The 26,934-nt window shown below is 55.9% G+C and overlaps 4 protein-coding genes across 4 annotated transcripts; 3 read left to right on the forward strand and 1 right to left on the reverse strand.

Annotated features, from left to right (window-relative positions):
• The first annotated feature begins 2,398 nt into the window (after nucleotides 1-2,398).
• NECHADRAFT_61287 (uncharacterized protein) lies at nucleotides 2,399-4,925 on the forward strand. Its single transcript, XM_003050813.1, has 4 exons — nucleotides 2,399-2,856; nucleotides 3,417-3,480; nucleotides 3,536-4,376; nucleotides 4,432-4,925. The coding sequence occupies exons 2-4, from the start codon at nucleotides 3,423-3,425 to the stop codon at nucleotides 4,727-4,729; spliced, it is 1,197 nt and encodes a 398-aa protein (XP_003050859.1). The 5' UTR covers nucleotides 2,399-2,856; nucleotides 3,417-3,422; the 3' UTR covers nucleotides 4,730-4,925.
• A 399-nt stretch (nucleotides 4,926-5,324) lies between these two features.
• NECHADRAFT_41503 (uncharacterized protein) lies at nucleotides 5,325-6,918 on the reverse strand (the record flags this gene model as incomplete). The annotated part of the gene is made up of 4 exons (XM_003051208.1): nucleotides 5,325-5,420; nucleotides 5,474-5,557; nucleotides 5,611-6,269; nucleotides 6,324-6,918. 4 exons carry the CDS (start codon nucleotides 6,916-6,918, stop codon nucleotides 5,325-5,327), a joined length of 1,434 nt encoding a protein of 477 aa, XP_003051254.1.
• A 468-nt stretch (nucleotides 6,919-7,386) lies between these two features.
• Nucleotides 7,387-9,574, forward strand: NECHADRAFT_69543 (uncharacterized protein). Its single transcript, XM_003050814.1, has 4 exons — nucleotides 7,387-7,850; nucleotides 7,904-8,389; nucleotides 8,444-8,681; nucleotides 8,732-9,574. The coding sequence occupies exons 1-4, from the start codon at nucleotides 7,609-7,611 to the stop codon at nucleotides 9,248-9,250; spliced, it is 1,485 nt and encodes a 494-aa protein (XP_003050860.1). The 5' UTR covers nucleotides 7,387-7,608; the 3' UTR covers nucleotides 9,251-9,574.
• Nucleotides 9,575-12,266: 2,692 nt separating this feature from the next.
• On the forward strand, nucleotides 12,267-26,547 carry NECHADRAFT_100606 (uncharacterized protein; the record flags this gene model as incomplete). The annotated part of the gene is made up of 2 exons (XM_003050815.1): nucleotides 12,267-12,414; nucleotides 12,464-26,547. 2 exons carry the CDS (start codon nucleotides 12,267-12,269, stop codon nucleotides 26,545-26,547), a joined length of 14,232 nt encoding a protein of 4,743 aa, XP_003050861.1.
• Between the last annotated feature and the right edge of the window lie 387 nt (nucleotides 26,548-26,934).

Consider the following 26,934-nt stretch of genomic DNA (forward strand, 5'->3'; position numbering starts at 1 on the left):
CCTACGCGTCAGGGGGCGGCGGGACGGAATGGAGGAGGCTTGCGCCGCAGGCTTGTGGTGGCGGACGATCCAACCAAGTAACGGGGACAAGCCCCAAGCTCACACGCATACCCGGCGGCGAGCAAGACGATGACATTCAAACCGTCGAGTGGCCGGCGAATTGACTTTTACTTTTTAGCCCTTGAGGGCGGGATGTGAGACTTGAAACTCTTTCTCATGCTTGTGTGAGAAAATGGCCGAGGGCACATGCACCCGCCTCCCTCTGTTGCTCTGATGATAGATTCCTCTCTGGGTGCTGGTTGAAATGATGATTCTCCCGGCTAATTCTCCAAAGTTGCTCCAGAGGGAGAAGATGAATGATAAGCTTTGTGGCCCTTGCAGCCGGGGAGAGAAGGCCAGGGACGAATTTGATCCAGGGGTGGTGCGAAAAGGGGGTACCTGTAGCAGCATCTATCCGCGGCATATTCCCCAGTCTGGTAAATGATGGTTATCCACTGCAAGAAAGAATTTTTGGCCTTGGTCTTGGTCTTGGCTTTGCGGGCGCGGTTGCTCTAGAACTCCGAGATCCCTTGTGTGATCGAAGCATCAGCCAAGACTCTCAGATTGGAAGCACACGAGGGGCGAGAAGAGATACTGTGACCCTGGCCAGGATGTCACCGGCTTTCTTTACTTCCCGAGGCACGTAGGGAATAGATACCGATAGAGTATCAGGGGAAATAAGGATTCGGTTCCCAGATGAAAAGGCAAGGGATAGAAAAAGGAGGACATTTGGTTTCTTTTTTGGTCTGCGGGAGTCAATAAAGAGGAGAACAACGACGATACCCGCTCGGAGGTTCCGGAGGCCCCGGAGGGCAGTCGGTCGAGTGTGTTGCTTCGTATCGAACTGTCTCCATCAAAAGGTCAATGGTGTCCATGCATGTGTGTGAATCCCATGCCCGGCACGTCCAACTCTCGGTGTACCACAGAGCAGGTCTTCCAAGGCCTGGACTCATGCTGCAATTGAACAACACCATGGTTTGTGTTAGTATCTTGGCCATTTCTTGGACACAAGTGCCCTCTAATGGCAAAGCTTGCACTAGCAAGCCGCACAGCCGTGGCCTGGATGCAAAGACAAGACTGGGCGAGGTTTAGCCTTTGTGTCATGGAAGGATCATGACGTTTGGTGCAATTGTGAAGTGAAACGAGGTCTGTTCAGGATCGGTCACGGCTCCATGGCAAATGCTTGCCGACGCGTGGACCGTCACGGCGCGGATATGGACGAAACAAGACGGATGGAAGCAAATTGGCCCTGGCCAGGGGCGTCGTTGAAAGAGTGGTGCATTAATCGCCTCAGTCGCCAGGTGTTAGTGTGTACTTTCGGTGGCCTCCCTTTGGAGGTGGCAATGGGTGATGACGTTGCAAGCCAGCAAGTGTCTCGCTAACACCTCTGCGGATTACCTCCGGGGACAACCTCCCGCCATCCTTGCTAGCCTGAGCAGAAAGCGGACCTCCCCAGCAACATCAACAGCTGAAATGGGGAGCAAATCTCGCCTGAGTGGGAGGTTGCGATGGAGATCGGAGTCGAGGAGAGCTGGGCTTGAGTTTGTGCCTGATCTGGAAGATGCCGGCCCGGGAGCATACGATATCGAGCTTGGAGTTGATGAGAGACTTCTCGACCGCAGGTGAAAGTCGATGGGAAACAATTGTATCCCCTGCGAGATCAGGTTGCTCAAAGCCAGCCACATTCCGCTAGAGGGAGAGATAGCTGCTACCACACCATCAGGACGGCGGGCGTGGCTGCAACGGTTGGAGGGACCTGATTAACCCCACTCGTTGTCAAAAGGTCAGGCAAGTATTGATACGCATTGGCAGATGCGAGAGCGATGTTGATTGTTTTTGTTGTAATCAAGGTTGCTGTTGGCCGAGCAGTGTTGCAATCGCGTTGTCACCCATCCATTCACTGCTGCATCGAGCGTCGCTTGCTTGAGGTGCGTGGCCCGCCTGTGACCAGCGCTGAGCAAGGTTTGAGAAGCGGTCACCTCCAGGCAAAACTCAATGGATCGATGGATGGATGAGTGAATCTGATGGTGAGTGACTCGAGCGGCCATCCATCGACAATGGGGCCGTGGGTGGCTTGTCTTTGATCCATTTAGCGGAAATGAGTGGTAGGCATGGAGCTGGAGCAGTGTCCCCGAGGAACAAGCCGCATTTCTCGCACCTGGCCTCTGCCCCCGTCACACCCGTTCGCACCTCGCGCTGGCCTCCTGCTGCAATGGATCATGGCCCGCCCGTCCAATGGACCCGTCCATCGCCCTGGACGGACCGCCCTGAACAGGCACTGGCTCCTTTTTTGGCGTGTCTGAGTGCCCCTGGGCCCCATGGCTCTAAACTGGCCTGTTGGTGCCCTGCTTTGACATTTCAGTGGGTGGATGGGATGGGGCCACCCCTGCTATCCTGGCCTATCCCTCCCCATTTCTTCCATGCAGGCGACGCCAGGTTCCCACCGTGTGGGAGCTCGCTCTCATCTTGCAGCGGTCGTCCATCTCTCATCTCGTCCAATCTCTCTTCTCCTCCTCCTTCTTTCTCCTGCTGTTGACCTCTTCTTCCTTCCCTCTCTCTTGTCGTCGTCTCGTCTCGTCCACTTTTTCTCTTCACGACACTCGTTTTCGTCAGGCCCTTTTGCGACTTCCCGTCCCAAGACTCGCCCGACTTTATCTAACTACCTACCTAATTCTGAGGAGGAATTCTTTTGCTGATCCCAAGCATCCCGTCCATCCCAGTCGTTCACCGAGAAACCACCCCAAGAATACTAAAGGAAACACATACAACAAGAAAGAAAATCAAGGAAATACAGGATCTAGTCCCGTTACAAATTAGGTACGTACAAGCAATCCATCGCATGGCAAGGCATGGCATCGCTTGGCCGACCCGACTGCACGCCGAGGCGCGTAGTATGCGTATGCGTTTTATCAGTGCTTTGACACCTGGGGCGTCTCGTCTCGCCTTCGCTTTTCCTTCCCCTTCACCTGCCCTAAACAAAACCTCATCTTTCTTCCCCCCACACCTCGTCGTCACTGTCATTCGCTTGGCCATTTCTTCCTTCCGAATTGGCTTGCTCTCGTCTTGCCTCCCTCTCCCATCTCTCACTTCGTCTTCTCACACGTCTTGCGCATAGGTTGGTTGCCCTCGAATCTCTCCATATCCTCACTCCCCAAAAGGGGGACATCGCCGCCCTACCGAAACGCCCTCAACACTCGAGATATCCGCCGTGTCTACCATCGCGATCATCTTTCACGCCCGATCTACCCCGAGGCCGCTGCAGATGATTTAGACGTTACGGACTCGACCCTCGACCCATCCACGCTCACGCTATACTCTCGTTGCCAATATTTTCGATCTATCTCGAACTCGGATACTAATTTGTGCTTCCTATTTAGGCCATCATGCATTCTATGAAGCTCCTCTCCGCCATTGCGGCTATTGGTGTCTCCGCCGTATCTGGTATGCCGTCTTAGAATTTGCAGTCGGCGCGTGTACTAATGTTGCCCAACAACAGGCGCTACTACCTGCACCAAGGATGTCAAGGTCACCCAGCCTACTCCCGTGATTGACTGCAAGGTCATCGATGCCAACCTGATTATCGACAAGTCCGTTGCCGGCGAGGTCGTCATTACCGGCCCCGAGGAGATTACTGGCGACTTCATTGCCAATGATGCCTCCAAGATCATCTCTTTGTCGAGCAGCTCCATTACCACCATCGGTGGCAAGCTTTCCCTCGAGTCCCTTGAGGCTCTCCAGACCCTTCAGATGGACGCTCTTACCGACGTCGGCGAGCTCAGCTTCATCACTCTCCCCCGTCTCGGCACGTTGGTTTTCGGTACCAAGGGCGTTACTAAGATCAGCGCCATCCGAATTAGCGACACCTACCTCAGCGATCTGAGTGGTCTTAGTGTCGCCGCCGTCGATAGCTTCCAGATCGACAACAACAGGAAGATCACCGCCTTCAACTCTGATCTCGTCAACGTTACCAAGGAGCTCCTTATCTTCGACAACGGCAACAACATGGACATTACCATGAACAAGCTCGAGGTCGTTGCTGAGGTCCAGATCTCCAACGCCAAGAACTTCGAGGTTCCCGCCCTTGAGCGCGTCACCAAGAGTCTCAAGTTCACCAGCAACCCTGAGCTGAAGTCTCTTGCCTTCCCCAACCTTACCAAGGTTTCCGAGACCATCTCCTTTGTCGACATGAACAAGCTCACCAACATCTCCTTCCCCGCCCTCGAGACCATTGGTGGAGGTCTTGCCATTGAGAACAACACCAAGCTCATTGCCATTGACGACCTCCCCAAGCTCAAGACCGTTTATGGCGGTATCAGCCTCCGTGGTAACTTTGAGAAGTAAGAATATGCTCCCGGCCTACTTATTTTATATTTGCTGACATGAAGCCTCTAGGGTCGAGCTTCCCAAGCTTGATACCGTCAGTGGCACCGTTGTCGTCACCTCCACCACTGATATCAAGGACTTCTGCCAGTTCTTTAAGGACCTCAAGGATGACGGCAAGATCGAGGGCGAGGAGACCTGCACCTGGGACAACCCTGAGGCTAACGAGGGCGGCAACGGTGGCGAGAGCGACACCAAGTCCGGCTCCAGCTCCGATAGCAAGGATGAGGAGGATGCTGCTGGCATCCTCAATGTTAACATGGTCTCTCTGGCCGCTGTTGGTCTTTTCGCTGTTGCTCAGCTGCTGTAAGGAGGAGATAGACGAGGGAAAATGGTTCGGTTTTTGGCGTCGTCCCCTGTTCTCATGTTCTTGTTTTTTCTCCAACATATTGTGTTTTGTCATCCTTCGTGAGGCACAAGATGTCTTTCGCGGGGGCAGCAAGTGCGTTCAAAGGATAACCCGTTAGAGCTTAATAATCGACTGTACTTGGACTGAACCTCCTCAATTCGTGTGCGTACCATCTTTTACTCTCTGGAACCAAGTCAACCATGTTATGTGATCTCCCAAACCTTGCTTCTGTCCGTACTCTTTAAGTGGCATTTCTTCTTGAATAGGCCTTGCATCTTAAGCAAGAGAGATAGATAGTTGGACATTAATTAGCCCTGAGCACTCTGCATCCTTACCTACTTGCGTAGGTAGTTCGACTATTCGCCAACACTAGCAGATAGGCTAATTATTATTATCTGAACGCAGTCTCAACACATAGTTCGTTGTTTCACATCATTGTTGATTCGCTCATCTCAAGACGAAAAAGCCTTTGGGTATCATATTGTGTATGCCACTGTTGAACCAAGTCCAAAACCAACTCTATCCCAACGCCCATTCAGCAAACCCATGCGCATGTCTAATCGTATAGCCCCTTCTCGAACTTTTCGGTGCTAAAGAATTTGGGGACAATGGCATTGCCGTTAAATACGCGCCCATCCAATTCGTTCACAGCCTGTAACATGTTAGTTGACTGGTAGGGAACGATTTGAGGAATTGCCGAATTACCCTGAGCGCAGAAACTTGGTTCGTAAACTTGATAAACACCTTCCTGCTGCCCTGATCGATATATAGCCTCTCAACACGTCCGTACTGTGCCATGTTAGCTTCAATGCCATTTTGAGACTGGTGATCATGTTCAGAACCTTTTCTCCACACTCTTCTCCAATCTCTTGTCCTAGGCCTTCAGCAATCTCTTCCTCGAGATTGGCCATATTCTCGAGCATGTTGTGCAACACAATCACGTCACTCATGAGACCAAATTTGCCTGTGTCCTCTACCTTGCGCTTGCCGCCAATGATCTTGCCCTTGCCACCAGGTTCCGCCCAACCACCACCATCGGCGTCGGCTTTCTTTCGTCGCTTCTCGACTTGAACGCGGAGAGGATTGACGATACCCGATTCATCAGCGCCAAGGCCGGTGCCTTTTGTCCAACCATACTTGCTCATGAGGCGATGAGCAAAGCCCGCTTGTCCTGGTCGGCTTGATCGGGGTAGAGAGTCGCGCTCGAGATCATCAACCGCGGAACCACCGCCGAGAGCTGGAGGTGGAGAGTATGCATCGTCTTCACCTTCGTCCTTGGGCGCTTCAGACTGCGTGTATCGTACGGGAGCGCGCGATATGGTAGCCGAGTTAGAGGCCGGAGGAGGTGATGGTGGAGGAGGAGGTTGAGAAGCTTGTCCTTGAGACATGGCTGACCGGCGCGCAAAGGCGTCATCTCCTGTCGCATCGTCTGGCGGAGGTGCTGGGGGAGATCGCGGGGGAGGAGGAACAGCGGCGTAGGATGCAGGCGGTGCGAATTGAGCTGCAGTTGGGTTAGGCAGGGGCACAGTAGGTCTGCTGTCTTGGTCGAACTTACTAGATGTAACATGTCTCGCATCCTCTTCATCATCTGAAAGGTCGCTCTCGTCGCGCTTCCTCCGATGTCTGTAAAGTAGAGCTTTCCATTCTCTGACTTCCATCACCTTTTCGTCGCTGTGCAAGTACTCTTCCACATTTGTTGGTCGCGTAGGATCGTAAATGTCGTCCCAATTAGTTTCGATCTCAGCCTGCTGTTGCCTCTTCTTCTTCTTTTTGCGCCCTCCGCGCTGGCGCTTCTCGCCTGTTCCATATAACCACTCATCTTCTTCTGTCGCTGCCCAGTCTGCAAGAGTGCTTTTTGGTTGCGCAGGAGCCGGAGGGGCGGAAGGGGCTGTCGTTTTAGGGGCTGTAGGTTTGGGGAACGCAGTTTTCGGTTTCGCTTGCTTGGCTTGCGGTCGACGAATGGGCTGGAAGCGGAGGGCTGGATCGATAGCCTTTTTAACAGTATTTTCGGAAGAATTGTTATCTGATTGGTTGTAAAGAACGGGCGCCGATGAGATTGTCGTCGAGGCAGAAGATGCGTCTTTGGGATCGAGGAGGTTTTCGTAAAGCGACAGCCCTCCACGAGGTGGCGGCGGCGGAGGAGCTGCCATGATGTTGAGGCCGGAGGCGATGTGTCCCTTTAGAAGACAGTAGATATCTTATACGGAGAGTACGACTTTCGTCGAAGGCCTTTGACAGCGCACACGTTTTCCGGGATATCGCACTTATACTGTAAGTAGTTGATGTGAATGAAGGAAGTTGACCGGGAAGCTATTCATTGTCGCGCAGTTGCGCGTGCCTGGCCAAGCTGTGGCTGAAAAACTAATGCGCCACATAAGGCGGAAGCTTACCGCAAGCTGCATCTGCAGCTGGGGGAGGCGCAACTGGGGCTGTTGGAGGCTGCAACTGCCCCTCCATCCCGCCTGACAATTGGACCCCGCCAACCTGACCTCACGGAACCTTAGGTGCCTGTAGCTTCCACTGCACAGACAGTGACTGAGGTTCTTTGTTGTTTACGCCTGACTTTAACTTTCAAGCTTAATCTTTTTTTTTCTCTCTCTTCATCTCCATTCCTTCTTCAGACTCTATACGCGTCGGCTTTCTTCATAACAAGTAGCCATCGCAATCCCTCAATTCACCATCGTGACAAAATTTCTCTGCTGTCCAGTCCTAGCGCCAGCCTAGAGACTGCCGCCTGAGAAAATCGTCACCGTTCCTATCACCGCTCGCCCCCCACTATTCCGACCTTCCTCCTCCATCTCGCGATCGAACAAACACATTCAGCTTGCCTACCGCCCACCATGGCTGATCTCGCAAGCCGTATCACGAACCCCAACGAAGCGGCCACCGATGCGCCTGCTGAGGCCGCCCCTGCTGCTGCTCCCGCTGCCGAAGAGGCTGGCCAGACCGATGGCACCGTCGAGGAACTCGGTGGCTCTGGCCTCCAGGAGCCTGAATGGGACGTCGAGGTCTCCCTGAGCGAGCTTCAGGACAATGAGGCTACGCCTTTTCACTCCGCCACCACTTGGCAGGATCTCGGACTGTTTGTCGCTACAAACTCCATCATGCAACCACCGCTAACTCATTCATTCCCAGCCCCGAGGACATTCTCAAGGGCCTCCTCTCCCTGAACTTCCTGAAGCCTTCCAAGGTCCAGGGCAAGTCCCTACCTCTGATGCTCAGCAATCCCCCACGAAACATGCTGGCGCAGTCCCAGTCTGGTACCGGCAAGACGGCTGCATTCGTCACTGCGATATTGTCGCGCGTCGACTTCAGCAGACCTGACCAGCCCCAGGCCCTTGCTCTTGCGCCCAGTCGTGAGCTTGCCCGTCAGATCGAGGGTGTCGTCAATGCGATCGGCCGTTTCATCCAGGACCTCAAGGTTGCTGCCGCCATTCCTGGAGCCCTACCCCGTGGTGAACCAGTCCGAGCTAGTGTCATCGTTGGAACCCCGGGTACGGTCATGGACATCATCCGGCGCAGACAGCTGGATGTCTCTCAGCTTCGGGTTCTTGTGCTGGACGAGGCCGACAACATGCTGGATCAGCAGGGACTTGGCGATCAGTGCTTGAGAGTCAAGAAGTAAGCTTTGTTTTGATACGCGACTGGTTATACGAGCACTGACGAGATGTGTAGCATGCTGCCCAAGGAGATCCAGGTCCTCCTCTTTTCCGCCACATTCCCCGAGAATGTCATGAAATATGCCGGCAAGTTTGCGCCTAACGCTCACAGCCTCAAGTTGCAGCGTAGCGAGCTCACTGTCAAGGGCATCTCTCAGATGTTCATTGACTGCCCCGATAATGACATCAAATACGATATTCTCTGCAAGCTTTACGGCCTGATGACCATCGGTCAGTCCGTCATTTTCGTCAAGGTGAGTAGCAATCGTACAGTCACTTTGTACAATCGTTAACACAGTCATAGACTCGAGAGAGCGCCAACGAGATTCAGCGACGTATGACCGCGGATGGTCACAAGGTCTCTGCCCTTCATGCCGCTTTCGATGGCTCTGAGCGAGACGAGCTTCTGTCCAAGTTCCGCCAGGGAGAGAACAAGGTTCTCATCACCACCAATGTCTTGGCCCGTGGTATCGACGTTTCGAGTGTCTCCATGGTCATCAACTACGACATCCCCATGAAGGGACGAGGTGATAGCGAGCCTGATGCTGAGACATACCTGCACCGTATCGGCCGAACTGGTCGATTTGGACGTGTCGGTGTCAGTATTAGCTTCGTCTACGACAAGAAGAGTTTCGGTGCGTTGAGCCAGATCGCTGCCAATTATGGCATCGACCTGGTCAAGCTCGACACTGACGACTGGGATGAGGCCGAGGATCGAGTCAAGGAAGTCATCAAGAAGAATAGAGCTCAGGCTTCCTACGCACCCAGTGCGACTGAACCCAAGGCGGCTCCTGCTGCTCCTGCTGCTCCCGCGGCCAGCTAGGAGCCTGCGCCTGCCTGGGAGTGGCCCGCGTTGGGGGTTCGCTACAAAATGGGATACAATGGAATGAATCCCGACGTCAAGGTTGATATGGGCTGAGCCACAATGGAAGGGATCGAAACAAGACGAGGCGAGGCGAAACTATTCGCAATGGGATGTAACAAGCAACCATGTACCTTTTTTGGGCTGCTAGCAGCGAACTACGGGGAGTGAAAATGTCCCTGATGACGATGGAGGACAGGTGGATGAGGATGGACTTAGCTACCCTGTGTCTGTAACATTGCAGGCACATGATGAGATACCAAAGAGAAAAGCTAACATTTGCCCAACGTATTGAGCCCAATATGACCCATCACGAGTATATTACTGACTGATCCATGCCGTGATTGTTTGGCTACGTATTCTTAGGTTGAGCTGTGAGGTCCTCATTCCAAGATGACTTGGGCATGAAGCGACGGACGACTCTGTGCTGGTTCGATGAAGCAACCACAAAGATGATACAATCAATGCCTAGGAGCGCTCCAGCCGGGAAGACCCTCGCCAGATGACGTGGAGTGCATCAGATATCACTCCCACCAGTCTGGAAGCAGGTGTCGCGCAGGTGGGATGTTGTGGGACTTGAGGCCCGCGTTGTTCATGCGCAATTGGTAATATCTCGCAGTTCTTAGACGCTGACTGATTGGCAGCCATGTCTTGGGAGATATACCTAAAACGATAAAGCGGAGGAGAGCATCAGAAGCTTGTATATGTACATAAGTGAGTGGGCGGGGAGTGAGGAGTGAACGGGGCTTTAAAGCTGCTGTTTCTGATCATGCATCACGACTGAAGTTGGTGAATGGTGATGCTGGCGCTAGTACCTGCACTTGGCAGACTGCCTGCCTAAGAATTTAGGTACCTGTTAGGCTAGGTACGCAGGTAGGTGCATCCTAGGTTGGTGCATTTGTTGAATCAATTGAACAATGGAAAGAGTGGCTTCCCACTCTCACGTGCTGGCGCTTGTCGAGGGAGGCTCTTTGTCCATCATTTCACAATCCGTTCTAGAAAGGAGAACCTCAACGATTCACAACCTCCACTTTCGGGGGGCCGAACTCACCGCCATGATGGCGCCCAAGAAATCGTTACCAGCGACAGAGCTTCTCCCGTGTTACAGAGCACGGATTGCGACTTGCAGTGGATGCTGTGGAGGCTAGGCACGGCTTTTGGGATCAGCGGCCCCCCCAGGAATGGATCCGCGATGCCTCGATCAAGCCAGAGTTACTGGAAGCAAAAAGGGCCGGCGCCCGCGACAGTGGGTCGGCTGTTCGAGTATCCAGAACGACCATGGACTTTGTACTTTGTCAAAGTGACGATAGCAGTATGTCTGCATTGCTACTAGGTTCAGCACAGTTCATATTGCGTACAGCGCTCCCAACCTCGGCGCCAGCCTTCCTTGCTTCCTTGACAGCGAAGACCGGCGAAGTGGACGAAATGATGCTATCGTACCCGACCAACCTCCGGGTTTTCTTGCTCCCAGCCATACATATTACACCAGCCTCAGCGCGGGATGACCACCATCCTCCAACCGGACGGATTGTAGCTAGGACATGTCTGAGAGAGAACATTGACAGTGATGGGCCCAAATCACCCCACCGAGAGAAATGGCAAGACGAGTCGGCCCAACCCCCGAGGCCATCCGATATCGAGATGCATGATGGGTCAACCAGAGGACGCCTTAGAGGCGAGCCACGTTGCACGTCTGGGGAAACTAAACCACTCAGCTGCAGCCGCGGACTCACGACAGGCCAGCCAGGTTTTCGAGATGTCTTCCTCCACCCAGCGCGACCTGGGATGCCCGTACCGGGATGCGCCTGCAGGGAGAGCTGGGTTAGACGGTGTCGATGGTCGACGGTCGACGTGGAGATGGCGGGATGTGCCCCCCTCAAGGCCCCCTTCGTCCACACTATGAGGCCCCGTAACGACTGAATCCAACCCGAGGCTGCAGCTGGCGGTTGACGGTGTGTGGCCTATCTGCGTCTGGCGGTCCTACCTATCTGAGTGCACCGTTACGCACACTGGTGGTGCATCGATGCCTCGCCGCCCAAACGCAATCTCGGCCACCCGATACGACATGAGGGCCGTTAATCACCCGCGCTTGACTCAGGCTTCCTTAGTTGCCATGCTGGCAGGCGGCCCGTCATGCAGGTCCGCACCGATTCTGCCGTTGACTCTAGGTGCTATTGGGCCGCGATATGCCTCATCAGCTTTGCTCTGATGTATCAATGCGCCTCTGTACAACCTCGTCTTGTCGCTCGCCCCGTCAGGCTCGCCTCACAACCCAATTGCCCCGGCGACGTGGCGCCAGCCAGTGCTGGCCATGCGTGGGCCAATTGCGCATGGGCACGACGCAGCGAGCGCTGTAAGCATCCATGGGCCATGGGCCTTGGGCGCCTGTGGCCCATTGCGAGCAGGGGACTGGGCATTGAGCTTAGCCTGTCGGGCTTGCATGCTTTTTTGTCTTTGGCAACCTCTTGTCTCGAGGAAATGGACCCATCCCGCCTCAAGAAATCTCGTTAATGACCTCTCCGGACTTCCCACCCGTTCGCCCGTTATGATCCGAGGCCTGCATCTCGCAAATCATCGTTATTGAGAACCCATCCCTTCTGCCTCGCTTTGCATCGTCCAATAGCATTTCTTGTCCCTATTTTCCCTGCGTTGTCGTGTCCTGCTGTGCGCCGCGTGATACCCCCGACACAGACGCGCCCACCCCCATCCGCCCCCCCCATTTTCCGTCAACAGACTACTGCGTAGGTACGGTGACGACCTATCCGTCTTGTACAGGCTACAGTTACGGGTACATCCTAGGTAGGCTTGACATCCCTCAGGGTCTGAGAGAGATCTAACGTCCCGCTTGGCGGCCCTACTGCATCTACCCGATCGCCTGACCGGCCCATCTGCAAGCAGCAAGATAATAGAGTCGCTCCCCAGGTTTTTTGAACCTAGACCTTCCCGTGATGTCGGGTGAAGACAAGGGAGAGAAAGTATGGATTCTGGCTACTACGGCTCCTACTATCCTGGTAACAGGACGCATATTGATTGGAACCATGTACAGTTTTCCAATTTCTCAAATGTTCAGTATTCAAGACCGGATTTCTCAGACACGGAGGACCAAGAGAGGGACGAGTACCAAGGTGAGTATACTTTGCCATGAGAGGCTTCCTTTGACTGAGTTTTCTCTAGACGACAATGGATATCCATCATACATGAGAGTGCCGATGGAGGCACCCTCACCTCCACCACAAGCAACTCTCACCAAGAAGGAGAGAAAGAAGCTGAAGAGGCAACAAGAGAAGGCGGCGGCGGCAGCGGCAGCCGAAGCAGAAGCGGCAGCTTTCGTGCCACCCCCAGCACCAGATCCCCCAGCGGAGGAATCATGGCCTGCACCTGTATCATCATCCAGCAAGAAGAAGAGCAAAAAGAGTAAGAAGAAGGACCAAAAGGCTCTGTTGCCACCTCCACCAGTTCCCCTGCCTCCGACTGTCGAGAAGGACAAGGAGGAGGAGAAGGCTGAGGAGGCGGAGACAAAGTCAGAGGACCTAGAACCTGCAGAGTCAGAAGAGAAGGCCGAGAAGACACCAGCCGCCGAAGAGGAAACACCAGCGGCAGAAGAAGCTCCCAAGGAGGAGGACAAGGACACCGCGAAGGAAGAAGACGCACCAGCCGAAGAAACACCCGCCACAGAAGAAACACCAGTTGCCGAACCCGAAGAGACGCCCGACAAAGAGGAGACATCAACAGACGAGGCGTCCAAAGAGGAGACCGCCTCAAAAGAGGTACCCACAGAAGAGACTCCCGCAGAAGACACATCTAAGGAGGAGGCATCTACAGAAGCCGCGCCCACTGAAGAGGCTCCAAAGGAAGAGGAGTCCAAGGAGGGGGAAGCGTCAACAGAAGAGACAGCGGCCAAAGACGAAGTACCTGCTCCTGAAGAAGCGGCCGCCGAGGACGACAGCACCGCCAAGGCCGAGACTCCTGCAAACGAGGAAAAGGCCCCAGCTGCAGAAGAGACGCCTGCCGAACCCGAGGGTTCAGAAGCCCCCAAAGAAGAAGCAGCCGAGAATGACGACGGTGGTGGTGAGGACGAGACTGCAGCTTCTGTGGAGAAGAAGCCCTTGACGAAAAAGGAAAAGAAGAAGAAGAGGGAGAAGGAGAAGAAAGAGAAGGAAAAGAAGGAGAAGGAGGAGAAAGAGAGGAAAGAGAAGGAAAAGAAGGAAAAGGAGAAGAAGGAAAAAGAGAAGAAGGAGAAGGAGAAGGAAAAGGAGAAGAAAGAGAAGGAAAAGAAGGAAAAGGAGAAGAAGGCTGCTGCAAAATCTGAAAAGTCTCACCACCACAAGTCGAAACACGCACACTCGTCCAAGGACGCCAAATCTTCCGAAGACAAGGCATCCGTCGCAGAAGGCAGCGAGACGGCGGAGAGGAGCGCCCCGGCTGCTGACGCAAAGGAGGAGGACAAGGCGGCCGAATCTGATGCGGAGACCAAACCTGCGGGCGAAGTGTCATCACCAGCGGACGAAGCAGCTCCAGCTGATGATGCAACACCGGATGAGGTCAAGGCGTCAGAAGAGGAGAAGCCGACCGAAGAGCCCGCACCCCCCGCAGAGGAGGCTACTGTTGAGGCAGAGAAGCCTGCTGATGATGCCAAGCCAGAAGAGTCTGCTGCGGAGTCTCAACCAGCGGGTGATGCCAAGCCCGAGGAAGAGAAGCCCGCGGAGGAGAAAAAGGCTGCTGCATCAGAAGAGAAGTCTCCTGAGCTAGAAGAGTCCCCTGCAGAGGCGGATAAGGTTCCTCAAGAGGAGGCCGCCGCTGAAGAAGCGAAGTCTACCGAAGACGCACCCCCGGCTGAGGAGAAGTCTGCTGAAGCAGATGACAAGCCAGCCGGAGCAGACGACAAGCCAGCTGAAGAAGCCCCTACTGCTGAGGCCGCCGCCGAGGAAAAGCCAGCTGAAGAAGCTCCCGCCGCTGCTGCCGACAAAGAGCCTGAACCGGCAGAGAAGCCATCTGAAGAACCTGCTGCTGCTGAGGCTACTCCTGCTGAAGAGAAGCCTGAACCCGCTGCTGCGGCTGCTGCGGCTGCTGCTACTGATAAGGAGCCCGAACCAGCAGAGGAGAAGCCAGCTGTCGAGGCCGCCACGGAAGAGAAGCCCGCAGCCGAGGAGAAACCTGCCGAAACAGAGGAGGCGCCTGCTGCTGAGGAAACGCCCACCGAAGCTGACGACAAGCCAGCTGCAGACGACAAGCCAGCCGCAGAGGCATCCCCAGCTGAGGAGAAGTCGGCCGAAACAGACGACAAGTCAGCAGCTGAAGAAGCCCCTGCTGTCGAGGCCGCTGCGACAGAGACCCCTGCTGAGGAGAAACCTGCTGAAGCAGATGACAAGCCAGTCGCAGAGGCACCTGCGGCCGAGGATAAGTCTGCCGAGGAGAAGCCTACCGAAGCAGAGGACAAGGCCGTTGAAGAGGCGCCTGCGGTCGAGGAGAAGCCTGCCGATGAAGCTCAACCTGCAGAAGCGGACAAACCGGCCGAGCCAGACGACAAGCCAGCTGGAGAGGCGCCCTCGACTGAGGAGAAGCCCACCGAAGCAGAGGAGAAGGCTGCCGAAGCAGAGGAGAAGGCTGCCGAAGCAGAGGAGACACCAGCTGCTGAGGAAAAGCTAGCCGAAGCAGACGACAAGCCAACTGAAGAGGCACCCCCAACTGAGGAGAAGCCGGCTGAAACAGACGACAAGCCGGTTGAAGAGGCCCCTGCTGCTGAGGAAAAGCCTGCCGAAGCAGAAAAGCCAGCTGAAGAGGCACCCCCAACTGAGGAGAAGCCGGCTGAAACAGATGACAAGCCTTCTGAAGAAGCCAACCCGGTCGAAGCAGAGAAGCCCGTCGAGGAACCTACCCCTGCTGCATCAGAGGAGAAATCTGCCGAAGAAGTCAACGCGATTGAAGCAGATGGCGAGACCTCTGAATCAGATGACAAGCCGACCGAAGCAGTCAAGCCAGTTGAAGCAGAGGATAAGCCGGCTGAAGAAGCCGCCCCCGCTGAAACTGATGACAAGCCCACCGAAGAAGCCGAACCAGCTGAATCAGAGAAGCCTGTCGAGGAATCTACCCCCGCCGAAGCAAACGACACTTCCTCTGAGGAAGCTAAGTCTGCTGAATCAGAGGAGAAACCTGCCGAAGATGCCAAGGCGACTGAAGCAGATGCCTCTGAATCAGATGACAAGCCTGCCGAGGGAGTTAAACCAGCTGAACCAGAGGAGACGCCTTCTGCGGAAGTCGAACCAGCTGAAGAGAACAAATCCGCCAACGACATTCCTGAGACCGAGGCCAAGTCTACTGAAGAGATGAAGCCCGAAAAGGAGACAGAACAACAACCTGAGGCAACCGAACCGCCTGCCGCAGCTGAGACTCAGAAGGCCGAGGAAGAGTCTGCCAAGACTGAAGAGCCTGTCGAACCAGAGCAAACAGAATCCGGTGACAAGGCCGAGAGCGAAGAACCCAAGGCTGGGGACAACGCTACCACAGATGGCGAGACTGCTGGCGATGATTTGGAAGAACAGGCCAAAGAAACTGCGTCTCCCGAAGCAAAAGACGAGGTAGCCTCGACTGCTGGCGGGAAAGCTACCGAAGAAGAAGCACCCATTGCATCGGATGATGACACCGCTGACAAGGAACCACCTGCTACGGAAGACCATCCTTCTGAAGCAGCTGAAGCGGATGACGGCAAGGCAGCCCAGGAAGCAAAGGCTGCCGAGGACGAAAAGGTTGAGTCAGCGGCGAAACCCTCAGAGGACGACGAATCCACTGACGGTGAAGCTGCTGGCGAGACCGAGAAAGCTGGAACAGCTGAAGCAGAGGAGCCAAAGACCACCGAAAAGCCTGATGAGACATCGGACTCTGAGTCTGAGGCTGAGTCTGAGGGAAAGGTGGCAACAGCAGAGGCCAAGGAACCCGAAGTTGAGGTCTCCGCACCTGACGATGATGAGAAGAAGGGTGCGGACGCAGCCGCTTCTGCAGAGGCCGAGACCAACGCCGCCGCCGAAACACCCGCTCAAACAGAGGATACGGACAAAGAGGCCCCGGAGACTTCTGCCGAATCAGTGCCGGAGCCGAAGCCAGCAGCTGATGATGTGAAGCCGAAAGAAGAGCTCGACGCCAATGCTGCCTCTACCGAAGCCGAGAAAAGCGGTGATTCCGATTCTGACAGCGACAACGAAGATGATAAGCCAGTTGCTGAGGCGACACCAGAGTCCAAGCCTGAAGCACCAAAGGAGACTCCCTCAGAGGTCCCCGATAGTTCCAAGGCTACAGAAGACTCAGAATCTGCGGATGACGACGTCGAGAAGAGCCAGCCCCCAGAAGCATCATCGAAGGTTGAACCTGAAGAGGCTACTCCTGAAACTCCAGCAGAGACGACTGCACCTGCACCGTCCCCCGACTCGGAGAGTGACTCAGAGAGTGACTCAGAGAGTGACGCTTCAGAGGACAGTCCTGATGCTGACAAGGAGCCAGCCGCTGCAGCCGCAAAGGAGGAATCCGCAGCCCCAACTGAGGAAGCCAAGCCAGAGCCCACAGCAGAAGAGACTGCCAAGCCTTCCGAGACCAAGCCAAAGGAGGAAGCAGAGGGAGAACCGGCTGCTACTGAAACCTCATCTAAAGAGCCTGACTCCGAGAAGGCTCAGGATTCCGAGAGTGAGGATGACTCCGATGACGAGGAAGCCCCCAAAGCTGTGGAGGAGAAAGCGACGCCCGCTGCCGAGGCAGAGAAAGAGACACCTGCCGAGGCCGAAAAGCCTGATGCCGACCAAGCCAAGAACTCCGATAGCGACGATGAATCCGATGAAGAGGAACCTCCTCAGGCTGGAGACGAGAAAGCGACGCCTGCCTCCGAAGCTGAAAAAGAGACACCTGCTGAGGTCGAAAAGCCGGATGTCGAAAAGGACCAAGATTCTGATAGCGATAACGAATCTGATGACGAGGATCCTCCTAAGGCGGCAGACGACAAAGCGACTTCTGAGGCTGAGAAGGAGGCGCCCGCTCCCGAGGTCGGGAAGCCAGATGCCCAGAACGACGACGACTCTGACAGTGACGACGATTCTGATGACGGGGATGCTTCTAAAGCCGGAGACGACAAGGCCGTTTCCGAGGCCGAGAAACCGACACCTGCCCCTGATGTCGATAAGGCAGATACTGAGAAGGTCGAGGATTCTGAGGCTGACGACGAATCAAACGACGAATCTCCCCCTGAGGCTGACAACAAGAAAGCAACCCCCGATGCCGAAAAGGAGACGCCAACTTCTGAGACCGTCAAGCCAGATGCTGAGGCAGCCTCCGACTCCGACAGTGACGACGAATCTGACAGCGAGGCCCCCTCTAATGCCGAAGATGAGAAGACAGCACTTGCTCCTGAGGCGACAGAAGCACCAGAAGAAAAGCCCGAGCCTGCAGCCGAGAAGGAGGCCGAGAGTGTTGCAGACAAGTCCGACGCAGACGATGCCGGATCGGAAGCCCCCACAGAGAAGCCAGCCGAGGTGACTCCTGTTGAGGCTGATGCTGGTGGCGATGCCGAGAAAGCTGCTGAACCAGAGGCACCAAAAGAAATCGCCAAGGACGAGGACGAGGCAAAGGAGCCTGCCGACGAAGCTAAGGAAGTGGCCTCGGCCGCCGAACCTGAGTCCGCAAAGCAACCAGACAGTTCTCCAGAGGTTGCACCTCAGGCCAGCGATGAGAAGCCCGAGGACACTGCAACCATAGTCGAGGAAGAGCCGGCACCAGCTGCTGAGACTACCGCTGTTGACAAGGAGCCCGAGTCACCAGAGGAGAAGCCAGCTGAAGCGAAGTCAGTCGAAGAGCCTGCCGCTGAGGAGAAGCCAATCGAAGAAGCTCCCGCTGCTGCAGAGGAGAAGCCCGCCGAAGAACCCGCTGCTGCAGAGGAAAAGCCATCGGAAGAGGCACCTGCGGCTGAGGAGAAGTCGGTCGAGGAGGCACCTACTGCCGACAGGGCTCCCGTCGCTGAAAAGGAGCCTGAACCGGCCGAGCAGCCTGCTGAAGAAGCGCCTACTGCAGAGGCTCCGGCAGTGGAAGAGAAGCTAGCTGAAGAACCCGCTGCTGGCGCTGCTGCTGCTGCCGAGGAAACGTCTGCGGAAGAGCAGCCGGCTGAAGAGGCCCCCTCTGTCGACGAGAAGCTAGCCGAAGAAACTGCCACTGAGGCTGCTGCTGCCGATAAGGAAGAACCGGCAGAGGAGAAGCCTGCAGAGGAACCCGTTGTTGAGGCTGCTGCAGAGGAGAAACCCGCAGAAGAGAAACCGTCTGAAGAGGCTCCTACCGCAGAAACTCCCACAGCCGAGGAATCCGACGCTGCTGAGAAGAAGCCGGCTGAGGAGAAAGCAACTGAAGAACCCGCCGCTGAGGTTGCTGCCACCGAGAAAGAGCCTGAACCTGCAGAGGACAAACCGGTGGAAGAGGCCTCTGAACCAGCTACTGAGGCTGCTAGTGAGGAGAAACCCGCCGAGGAGAAACCAGCTGAAGAGCCTGCTGCCGAGGAGAAGCAGGCCGAGGAGAAGCCAACTGAAGAAGCTCCCGCTGCTGAACCGGCAGAGAAGCCCACAGAAGAGTCTCCTGCTGAGACCACTGCTGAGGAGAAGCCAACAGAAGAGGCTCCTGCCGCTGAGGTTGCTGCTGAAGAGAAACCTGCCGAGGAGGCCCCCACTGCTGAGGCTGTTACCGAGGAGAAGCCAGCAGAGGAGGCCCCGGCTGCTGAGAAGGCGGAGCCTGAAGAAGCGCCTTCAACTGACGACAAACCCGAGGAACAGGCCACGCCCGCCGCCGCCGAGACAACTGAAGAAGCGCCTGCAGCTGAATCTAAGGCAGAAGAAGAGGCCAAGGCAGCTGAAGAGGAACCGGCTGACGAAGAACCGGCTGCTGAAGCCAAGCCAGAGGAGGATTCCAAACCTGCTGACGACAAACCAGAGGAAGAAACCGCAGCACCCGAGGAGAAGCCTGACGACGACGCGAAACCAGCCGAGGAAGCATCCGCAGCCGAAGAAAAGCCCAGCGAGGAAGCACCTGCGGTTCCAGCGGATGAGGCCAAGGAAGAGGCTGCAACTGAACAGCCCGCCGAGGAGACTCCCGCAGCCGAGGAGGCAGCCAGAGCTGCTCCCGAAGAACCACCAGCTGAAGATGCGACAACTGCTCCAGCCGAAGACGCCAAACCGGCTGAAGAAGCACCTTCCACTGATGAAAAACCAGCTGATGACGTGAAGGCCCCTGATGAAGAGGAGAAACCTGCCGAAGAGACTGTTGCACGCGCAGCAGAGACAGACGACAAGCCGGAAGAACAGGAACCTCCCGCACCAGAGGCAGATGCCAAACCTGCTGAGGAAGCATCTGCTGAAGAAGCACCTGCTCCAGAGCCTGAAGACACCGCTACCAAGTCGCCTCCCGAGCCTGAGGAAGAAAAGGCCGCCGAAGCCGAGAAGAAAGATGACGAAAAAGCTAGAGCAGAGGCAGAGGCCAAGGCCAAGGAAGAAGAAGAGAGCAAAGATACTCTTGGTCCGATTCCAGGCGAAAAGAAGCAGGCGAAAAAAGGTGAGGAACGACATTCATTAAACGATACCCCTTTTGATTTTCCGCAACGTTTGGGACTCCCCGCTATGGAGTTACAAGAAGATATGGATCACGGAGTTTTGGAGTTACTTTCAGACGATACCCAGGGACAGCGAGAATTACCACCCAACGAGGATGATACAGCACTCACACCTATCGCTCATGAGTCGAGCCAGCCGCGGATTGTTGAAGCGGTCGACGAGCACGATGGAGCCAGCGAGGCAAAATCGCTTGCTCCGTCTTACACAGAAGATGATCAAACTATCACAGAAATCACGATGCCAGGGTTACACGAGCCGAGTTCGGGCCAGAATACGAACATTGGAGTAGCGGAGGATCCCACGCGCGCAGAGCCAAAGGCCGAGGTTCTGGGCGACGTTGAGGAGCCGCTGGTGACGAGAGACCCTCTGGGCCAAGATGGTTCTCGTCAAGACGGTGAGGAGACGCCTGGGCAGGCTGAGCAGCAAGTTGCCATAGAAACTTGCCCGGCAGCGAAGTTTACCCCAGAAAGTGGCGATGACGCCAAGCAGCAGTTGCCGATTGAGCCCTCAGAGACAGCGCCAGAAAGCCAAGAAGTGGCTGTCGAGGCTCCCGAGCATGTCGTTCCAGTTGTCGCCAAAGAAGCAGATGGCGCTGATCTGGCTGCCAGCCACGCCGTCTCAGAAGCCAATGATGGTGCTGAAGTCCCCACACCTCAGAATCATGGTGCCACAGACCAATCAACGGATGCCGTGGACAGAGATGTCGCCGAGGCTGGGGCTGAGCTTGTAAACATTTACATGGAATCACCAACCGCGCCTGAAGCACACGCCAAAGAGCTAGCTGATGATGCTCACGATGGCAACGCGCAGACTGACGGAATGGACGCCAACTCACCAATTCCCGTTGCTGATGACTCGTCTGTATCACAACTGGGCGACAGAGAGCTGCCACTTGAGCAGCCCGAAACCCAAGCTGTGCTGACCTCTGACACCGATGCAGAGACTCAGATGCCCAAGATTGGTGTTTCTGACCTCGAAGTAGAAGGAGACGCGGCAAACCTCCCTGACGTCTCTCGCCCATCTACAGCTGTCAGCATGCAAACTGAAGAGGCTGAGAAAGCAGACTCAGAGGCGGAGGGACCGGTACCACTCTCTGAAACTGCCGGTCGACCTTCAAGCCCCGTTGATGTGGTTGCTGCGAAATCCGGGACAACCGACACTTCCGATCCCGAAATTATCGACCGACAAGCGATATCACCGGAGGCTGCGCAAGACTCGGACACTCAAGCTGCGGCCTCTGCAAGCGCCAATGTTCCCGACTCTGGTTCGGAAGAGGAACAGCAGGTGACTGGCAAGGAGGAGGCTCAGGATCCCGTCTCTCTTGGAGTTCGACTCGAAGAGGAAACAAAACCTGCCGAAATTGGACCTCAAGTTGAGAGAACAGCACCTCTAGAACCAACACAGGAAGTGTCCATGCTGGGACTGTTGCAAGCTCTCCCGACCACTGATACCACAGTGGACGAGCCCAAAATTCTCGACACTGATTTCGAGAACCTACTACAGACGCCAGGAGACATACCGCAAGACCGCGCACTTTTGCATCTGGAGCCTGAGAAGACTGAAGCCATCGATGACGACTTCAAGCCAGGTTCCACAGAGCCTGAGTTGTCGCCGCCAGCCGTAGGGTCTCAGTCCGAAGAGCCAGTTGTGTTCGACGACAAGCGAGAGGAAGGGCAGCAAACAACTGAAGGTCTATCTCCCGATGCCAAGGGCACAGATCAAGAGGTCCAGGAACCGCTGGCCTCTTTGTCGAAGCCCGAGGAGAAGGATGATGACGCACTGCCACCCGTGGATGCTCTCTCGCGCTCTCCTTCTCTCAGTGGCACCGACATGGAGGAACCGAGACACCTTGAACCAACGGAAGAAGCTCCCGGTCAGCGACCAGAGCAACTGGAGCCCATTTCCCGGGCCAGTTCCCCAGATATGACAGTTGACGCCACTGAGGGAGTGTCCCACCCCAAGAACCTACCACACTCCCCGACCGCCTCAACAGTCTCTGAAGCCGACGAAGACGTCCTTAGCACCAGAGACGCCGAAGCTTTCGATCTCGAGCAGCAGACTATTGCCTCCAGGCCTGCATCACCTGAAAGCACCCCTGGAGACCGTGGCATCTTGGATCTTGGCGCACATGACGACGACAAATCTTCTCATGAAGATAGGTCGTTTCCAGTAGCCCATACCGAGCTTACGTCGGAAGAAGTTGAGGGTGAAGAGAAGGCTAGCCAACAAAACGATGTCATACCTGAGCTCGAGAAAGCTACAGCTTCTTCCGAACCTGGGGAATCGGATTCTGAGTCGGAGAATGACGAGCCACACGAAACCGAGACTCGTGATGCAGGAGTGCTGAGCCCTTCAAGCCCCACGGAGCCGGCGACTGAGCCCGTTGCCCCTTCACCCTATGTGCTTTCTGAGTCAATCCATTCCTCTAGAGCTTCTACTCCAGTTGCCGGCATCGAAGGTGTTGTCGCTGGTGATGGACAAGCCCCCGGCTCTGAGCCGCGCTCAACTTCTGTTCATCTATCGGATTCTTCTCCAGGCGAGGCTGAAGTAGCAGAGATCGCTTCTCGAGCCGCTGCTGAAGCCGAGCCCATGAGCCGTCCTGTCTCGCCTACTAGCCATCAAGAAGCTACTACCCTGCCGATTTCTGAGAGTGAATATCTGGGAGATACTCAAACAGCCGAGGACCTTTACGTGCCAGAGCTGAAAGATCACGAAATGCCCGGATCTCCAACTCTTGATGTCGTTGCTCGGACTGTAGGGCCCCAGGAACCTCTTCCAGTAACTGATGAGCTTCATGACACTGAATTGAGCCCGGCATCGAAGATTTCCCCTGCCCCTGGCATTCCAGAGCTGCCTCCCAATGAGGACTTTGAAGAGGACGAAACCGGAGCTCCTGTGCCACCTGCTGCATCCACGCAGGGTGACTTGAGCCTGGAGAAGGATGAGCTTGACACTGTTGGAGAAGAGGCTCCGGTCCAGAAAGCCATCGATGTAACAGCGGCAGTTACCTCAGAAGAGGGATCTGATGTTAAATCGCACGCTTCTGACTCTGAGCCTCCGTCACCAACCTCCAGGACCCTCCACGTCATCATTCCACAAGACGCACGAGAGACCCCCCGACCTCGCCAGGCGAGTTCTCCAGAGCTCGAGCCCTCTTCTCATACTCTTGAGGATGAGGAGGATGATGGTGGTTCCGATTCGAGCGACGAGATCCAATCCCTTCTGCTTGAGCTCTTGGAATCGGTTGCGGATGGACCTGTTGACGAGGAGGATTCTGACCACGATGACCATGTGTCTGGGCCAGTTTCCCCCAAAACACCAGCTCGTGATCTCCGAGAGAGGGCACTAGCTGGCGACGAGTCACCTTCACCTCTGTTTTATCGCGATTCGCCAGTTGCGATGCTCAGCCCAGCCCATTTTGAGCCCACAGGCGGCTTTGAGAGAAGGTCTTTGCTGGGCCTTGACGAGGCAGGAGGCCTGTCGAGGTCTTCATCGCCCGACACCATCATCGAGGCGGCGCATGATAAGCTAGATCTCTCAGAGGAGCTACCAACCGTCGAACCGTTAAGCCCCACAAAGGCCAAAGGCGACATGGATTCAGATGTTGCTGGTCTTGACACGGCTGATGGTGTTGCTCCAAGAGGCGCTCTCAGCGAGTCTGAAGACTCGGATGACGAATCAGACTTCGTCGTCGTTGGCCCATCTGATGCCCCGGCACCTGGGCATCAGGGCCGCCAGGACTCCACACAGACGAGCGACAGGTCTCTACCCGGGCCTGTAGGAGCTGAGGCTGAGGTTAAACCCGTGCAAGCGATACCATCTGATGACGAAAGCGACTCTGAACACGAGCCTCATACCGAAAGACCGTCTCAGACTCGAGATCTCCCATCAGCTGCTCCCTTCACCGTGGTGGATGGCGTAGCACCGGTACCAGCACCAGCTGCTCTGGCACCCGAACTTGTGACCCAACCTTCTCAAGCTCATGAACCTGAGTGGGACAGCAGCAGCTGCTCAGAGGACGAGGAATACAACACTGCGGTTGAAGATCCTTACCCAGAAAGCCGTTCTCTGCATTCGATGCAGCCTCAACAAGATGTTGGTGAGCACAACACACTGCCCGGTGTCGATACTCGTGATATGGATGACGATGAAGACTCGGACCAGGAGCCAACCCCTGAGGCCAAGCCAAGAGAGGCGGCGGAGCTACAGCCAACATCCCCAAGCTCCGAGATTGCTACGGAACATGAGGCAAAGCCGATGGAGCTACTTCAATCCGAAGCATCCACGCCGCCGAGGGTGGTACAAATCCCCCCGCGAGACAAGGGCAAAGCAGTCGAGGTTACACGAGACAGTCCCAAGAGGCCGAGCCCCGTCCGATCAGGCCTCGCGGCGGGTGCAGCCGTAGCTTCTGGGCTTGCTGCCGCCCGAGAGGCAAAGGGTGAACGGCCGGTTATAAGACCTTCTCGCACCGAGCCCCCCCGAACGTTCTTGACGCAGCAGCAACGGCCTCGAAGGTCGCTGAGGATACGCCCTGGTACTGAGATCTACACAAAGGACCCCATCTTCATGCCCGTTACCAGCCGGGTATCTGAAGCCAGACCTGTGCCGCGACCCTTTCCACTACAGGTCGAAGGCGAATCGTCCAGAACGCCGGTGCGTCCTATGCTTAGGCACCGTACCTTCGAGACCCAGGGCGAGTCATCAAGAGCAGCGGCACACAGAGCCCAAAGGCCTCGCTCTCTCGACGCTAAGGGCGAATCGCCAAGAGCTGCTGTGCAGGTGGTCCCCAGGCCTCGCTCCCTCGAGATCCAAGGCGCATCTTCAAGAGCGGCCGCACCAGGAGCAACCAGACTTCGTTCTTTCCAGGCCGAAGGCGAGTCGACAATGGCCCCTGTTCCTGTGCGGCCAGAGCTCAGGCATCCTGCCACTACCATTGAGGAGGGACTGAGGAGAGATGTTGTTCACTCAGGTCCCTCACCCACCGAGCATGAAGGCATAAGGCCTCCAACCCCTGGCATCGTGATACCTGACACAGATATGATCGACTTACAGCGAGCCCATACCCTCCGGCGGAAGCGCAAGATGTCTATCAAGCGAGCAGAGGACACTGTAGCTGCCGCGGTAGTCATCTATGCGGCCGCCGAGGCGCTGAGCCCTCCCAGCAGCCCCCCACCGCTGCTCAGACAGCATCAAGAAGAAGAAGAAGAAGAATATGTTGATGATGATGCATACCTACCTAATCTGGAACATCAGATGACAGCGGATCCCGAGAACTCCTACTTCCCAGTTTCTTCATCACCACGGAGGAGCTTCGAGGATGCGCTCGAGGAACTCTACACGTCCGATGCTGACTGGTTTGCAGACGACAGGAGCAGAGAATCTGACTCGTCTCGCAGCGATAGAGACAGAGACAGACATCACAGGCGCCGACGCTCGCACCGCTCGCACCACTCCAGCAGGAGCCGTGACGAGGAGGGCAAAGAACGCAGATCGAGCCGTGGTGAGGACGAAAAGAGAGCCCACCGGTCTCGGGATGAAGATGAGGGTCGGCGCCGTCGCAGGTCTCATCATCGGGATGAAGAGGGTCGATCTTCTCGCAGACACCGTGATGACGAAGAACCACGATCTCGTGGATCACGCGGTGAAGGCGAGGCTAGGGTCCGGAGCTCACGAGATGCTGAAGAGCCCAAACCCCGTAGCTATCGCCGGGAGGAGGAGCCACGATCGCGTGGTTCCCGTGCTCCCGTCGAGGAGCCTTCGTCTCGTGCTCCGCCCCGTGAAGAGGAGCCACGAGAGCGTACGAGGCGATCATCGCACGGTGCCCATTCTCACCGCCGCTATAGACCCGATAGTGCCGGGTCAGGCACCCCGGGCACGGGCACGGGCACGGGCACGCCTCCCAGAACTCCCAGACGAGACAGTGGATTCTCGGCCGAAGGCAGTTCTGGTAGCTCTGGCCGCAGACGCCGCACGCCTGATGAACAGGCGGCCCACGACAAACGAAAAGCGGAGCGGGCAGAGCGGCGCGCAAAGGAGAAGGAACCCGAGCGGACGCGTGAGCCTTCACGCCTCCGAGAATCTCCCCGCGAGGCTCAGGAGGTTAAGGAAGCCAAGGGCAAGGAACCAGAGGCCGAGCCGGAGCGGAGACATCGTCGCTCGCGGAGACACAGCCACTCTGGGCGACCTCGGCCTGACGACATTAGGGACCGCCCCTCAACAGCTGAGCGAGAGGAGTCGGTTGCGCCTGCACCTGCGCCTAGGAGGAGGTTCTTCGGCATCAAGACTTCAGATAACCCGCCGCCTGCACGCGAGGAGCCTGCTGTGGCGGAACCAATCAGAGAACGAGCGAAGGAGTCTCCTCCTGTTGAAGAGCCCAAGCGGACGAGGTCCAAGTACAGACGTCCTCGGGAGTCGATGGATGAAGCACGCCCTCGATCGCGTCGTACACGCGATGAACCAGCACCTGAATCTCCCCGAGACCGAGATGCCCGTCCATCCAGGCACGTCAGGATGGACACGGAGGACTCGCGACGCAAAGCTCGACATGAGGAGCGGCGCAAGGCGCAAGCCAAGGAGGAGGAGAAAAAGAAGCCAGGAGGCATCAAGGGTGCATTCAAGAAGCTGTTTGGCTAATGAGCGCGGGGCGCGACTGGCTGCGTTGTATTTTTTTCATGATGAGCAACCATTGTATCATGTGTGACGATAGGAACGAGTTTGTTGAGATGGTGTTTTTGTATTTGTTACCTGGGATCACGACAGAACTGTTGCAGGTTGAATGATGTTTGCATTTGCGAAGGCGGGCAGATTGAGAGATTTTGCTGCATATTGATCGAGTCCGCATAACCTAATTTATCTGTCTTGTTGCCTTTGAATAGGTGTCCATTGCGTTGAAGTAACGGCGTGGCTAAAGTGAATACCTCGCGATACTTGTCATTGACCAGATGTGGTGTTGAGAACATGTATAGCCGAACACTGTAAACTCTATCATTCTCCTCTGACGGCAATACCATACCTGGGCGG

Source organism: Fusarium vanettenii (assembly GCF_000151355.1).
Source record: "Fusarium vanettenii 77-13-4 chromosome 5 genomic scaffold NECHAsca_5_chr5_3_0, whole genome shotgun sequence".
Classification (NCBI taxonomy): domain Eukaryota; kingdom Fungi; phylum Ascomycota; class Sordariomycetes; order Hypocreales; family Nectriaceae; genus Fusarium; species Fusarium vanettenii.

Bases quoted from the DNA above. Each gene is read 5' to 3' on its own strand.
- NECHADRAFT_61287 (XM_003050813.1), top strand. From the start codon at position 3,423: ATGCATTCTATGAAGCTCCTCTCCGCCATTGCGGCTATTGGTGTCTCC. The intron at 3,481-3,535 runs GTATGCCGTCTT...GCCCAACAACAG, and splicing joins TGGTGTCTCCGCCGTATCTG to GCGCTACTACCTGCACCAAG. The intron at 4,377-4,431 runs GTAAGAATATGC...TGAAGCCTCTAG, and splicing joins CTCCGTGGTAACTTTGAGAA to GGTCGAGCTTCCCAAGCTTG.
- NECHADRAFT_69543 (XM_003050814.1), top strand. From the start codon at position 7,609: ATGGCTGATCTCGCAAGCCGTATCACGAACCCCAACGAAGCGGCCACC. The intron at 7,851-7,903 runs GTTTGTCGCTAC...ATTCATTCCCAG, and splicing joins ACTTGGCAGGATCTCGGACT to CCCCGAGGACATTCTCAAGG. The intron at 8,390-8,443 runs GTAAGCTTTGTT...CGAGATGTGTAG, and splicing joins CAGTGCTTGAGAGTCAAGAA to CATGCTGCCCAAGGAGATCC.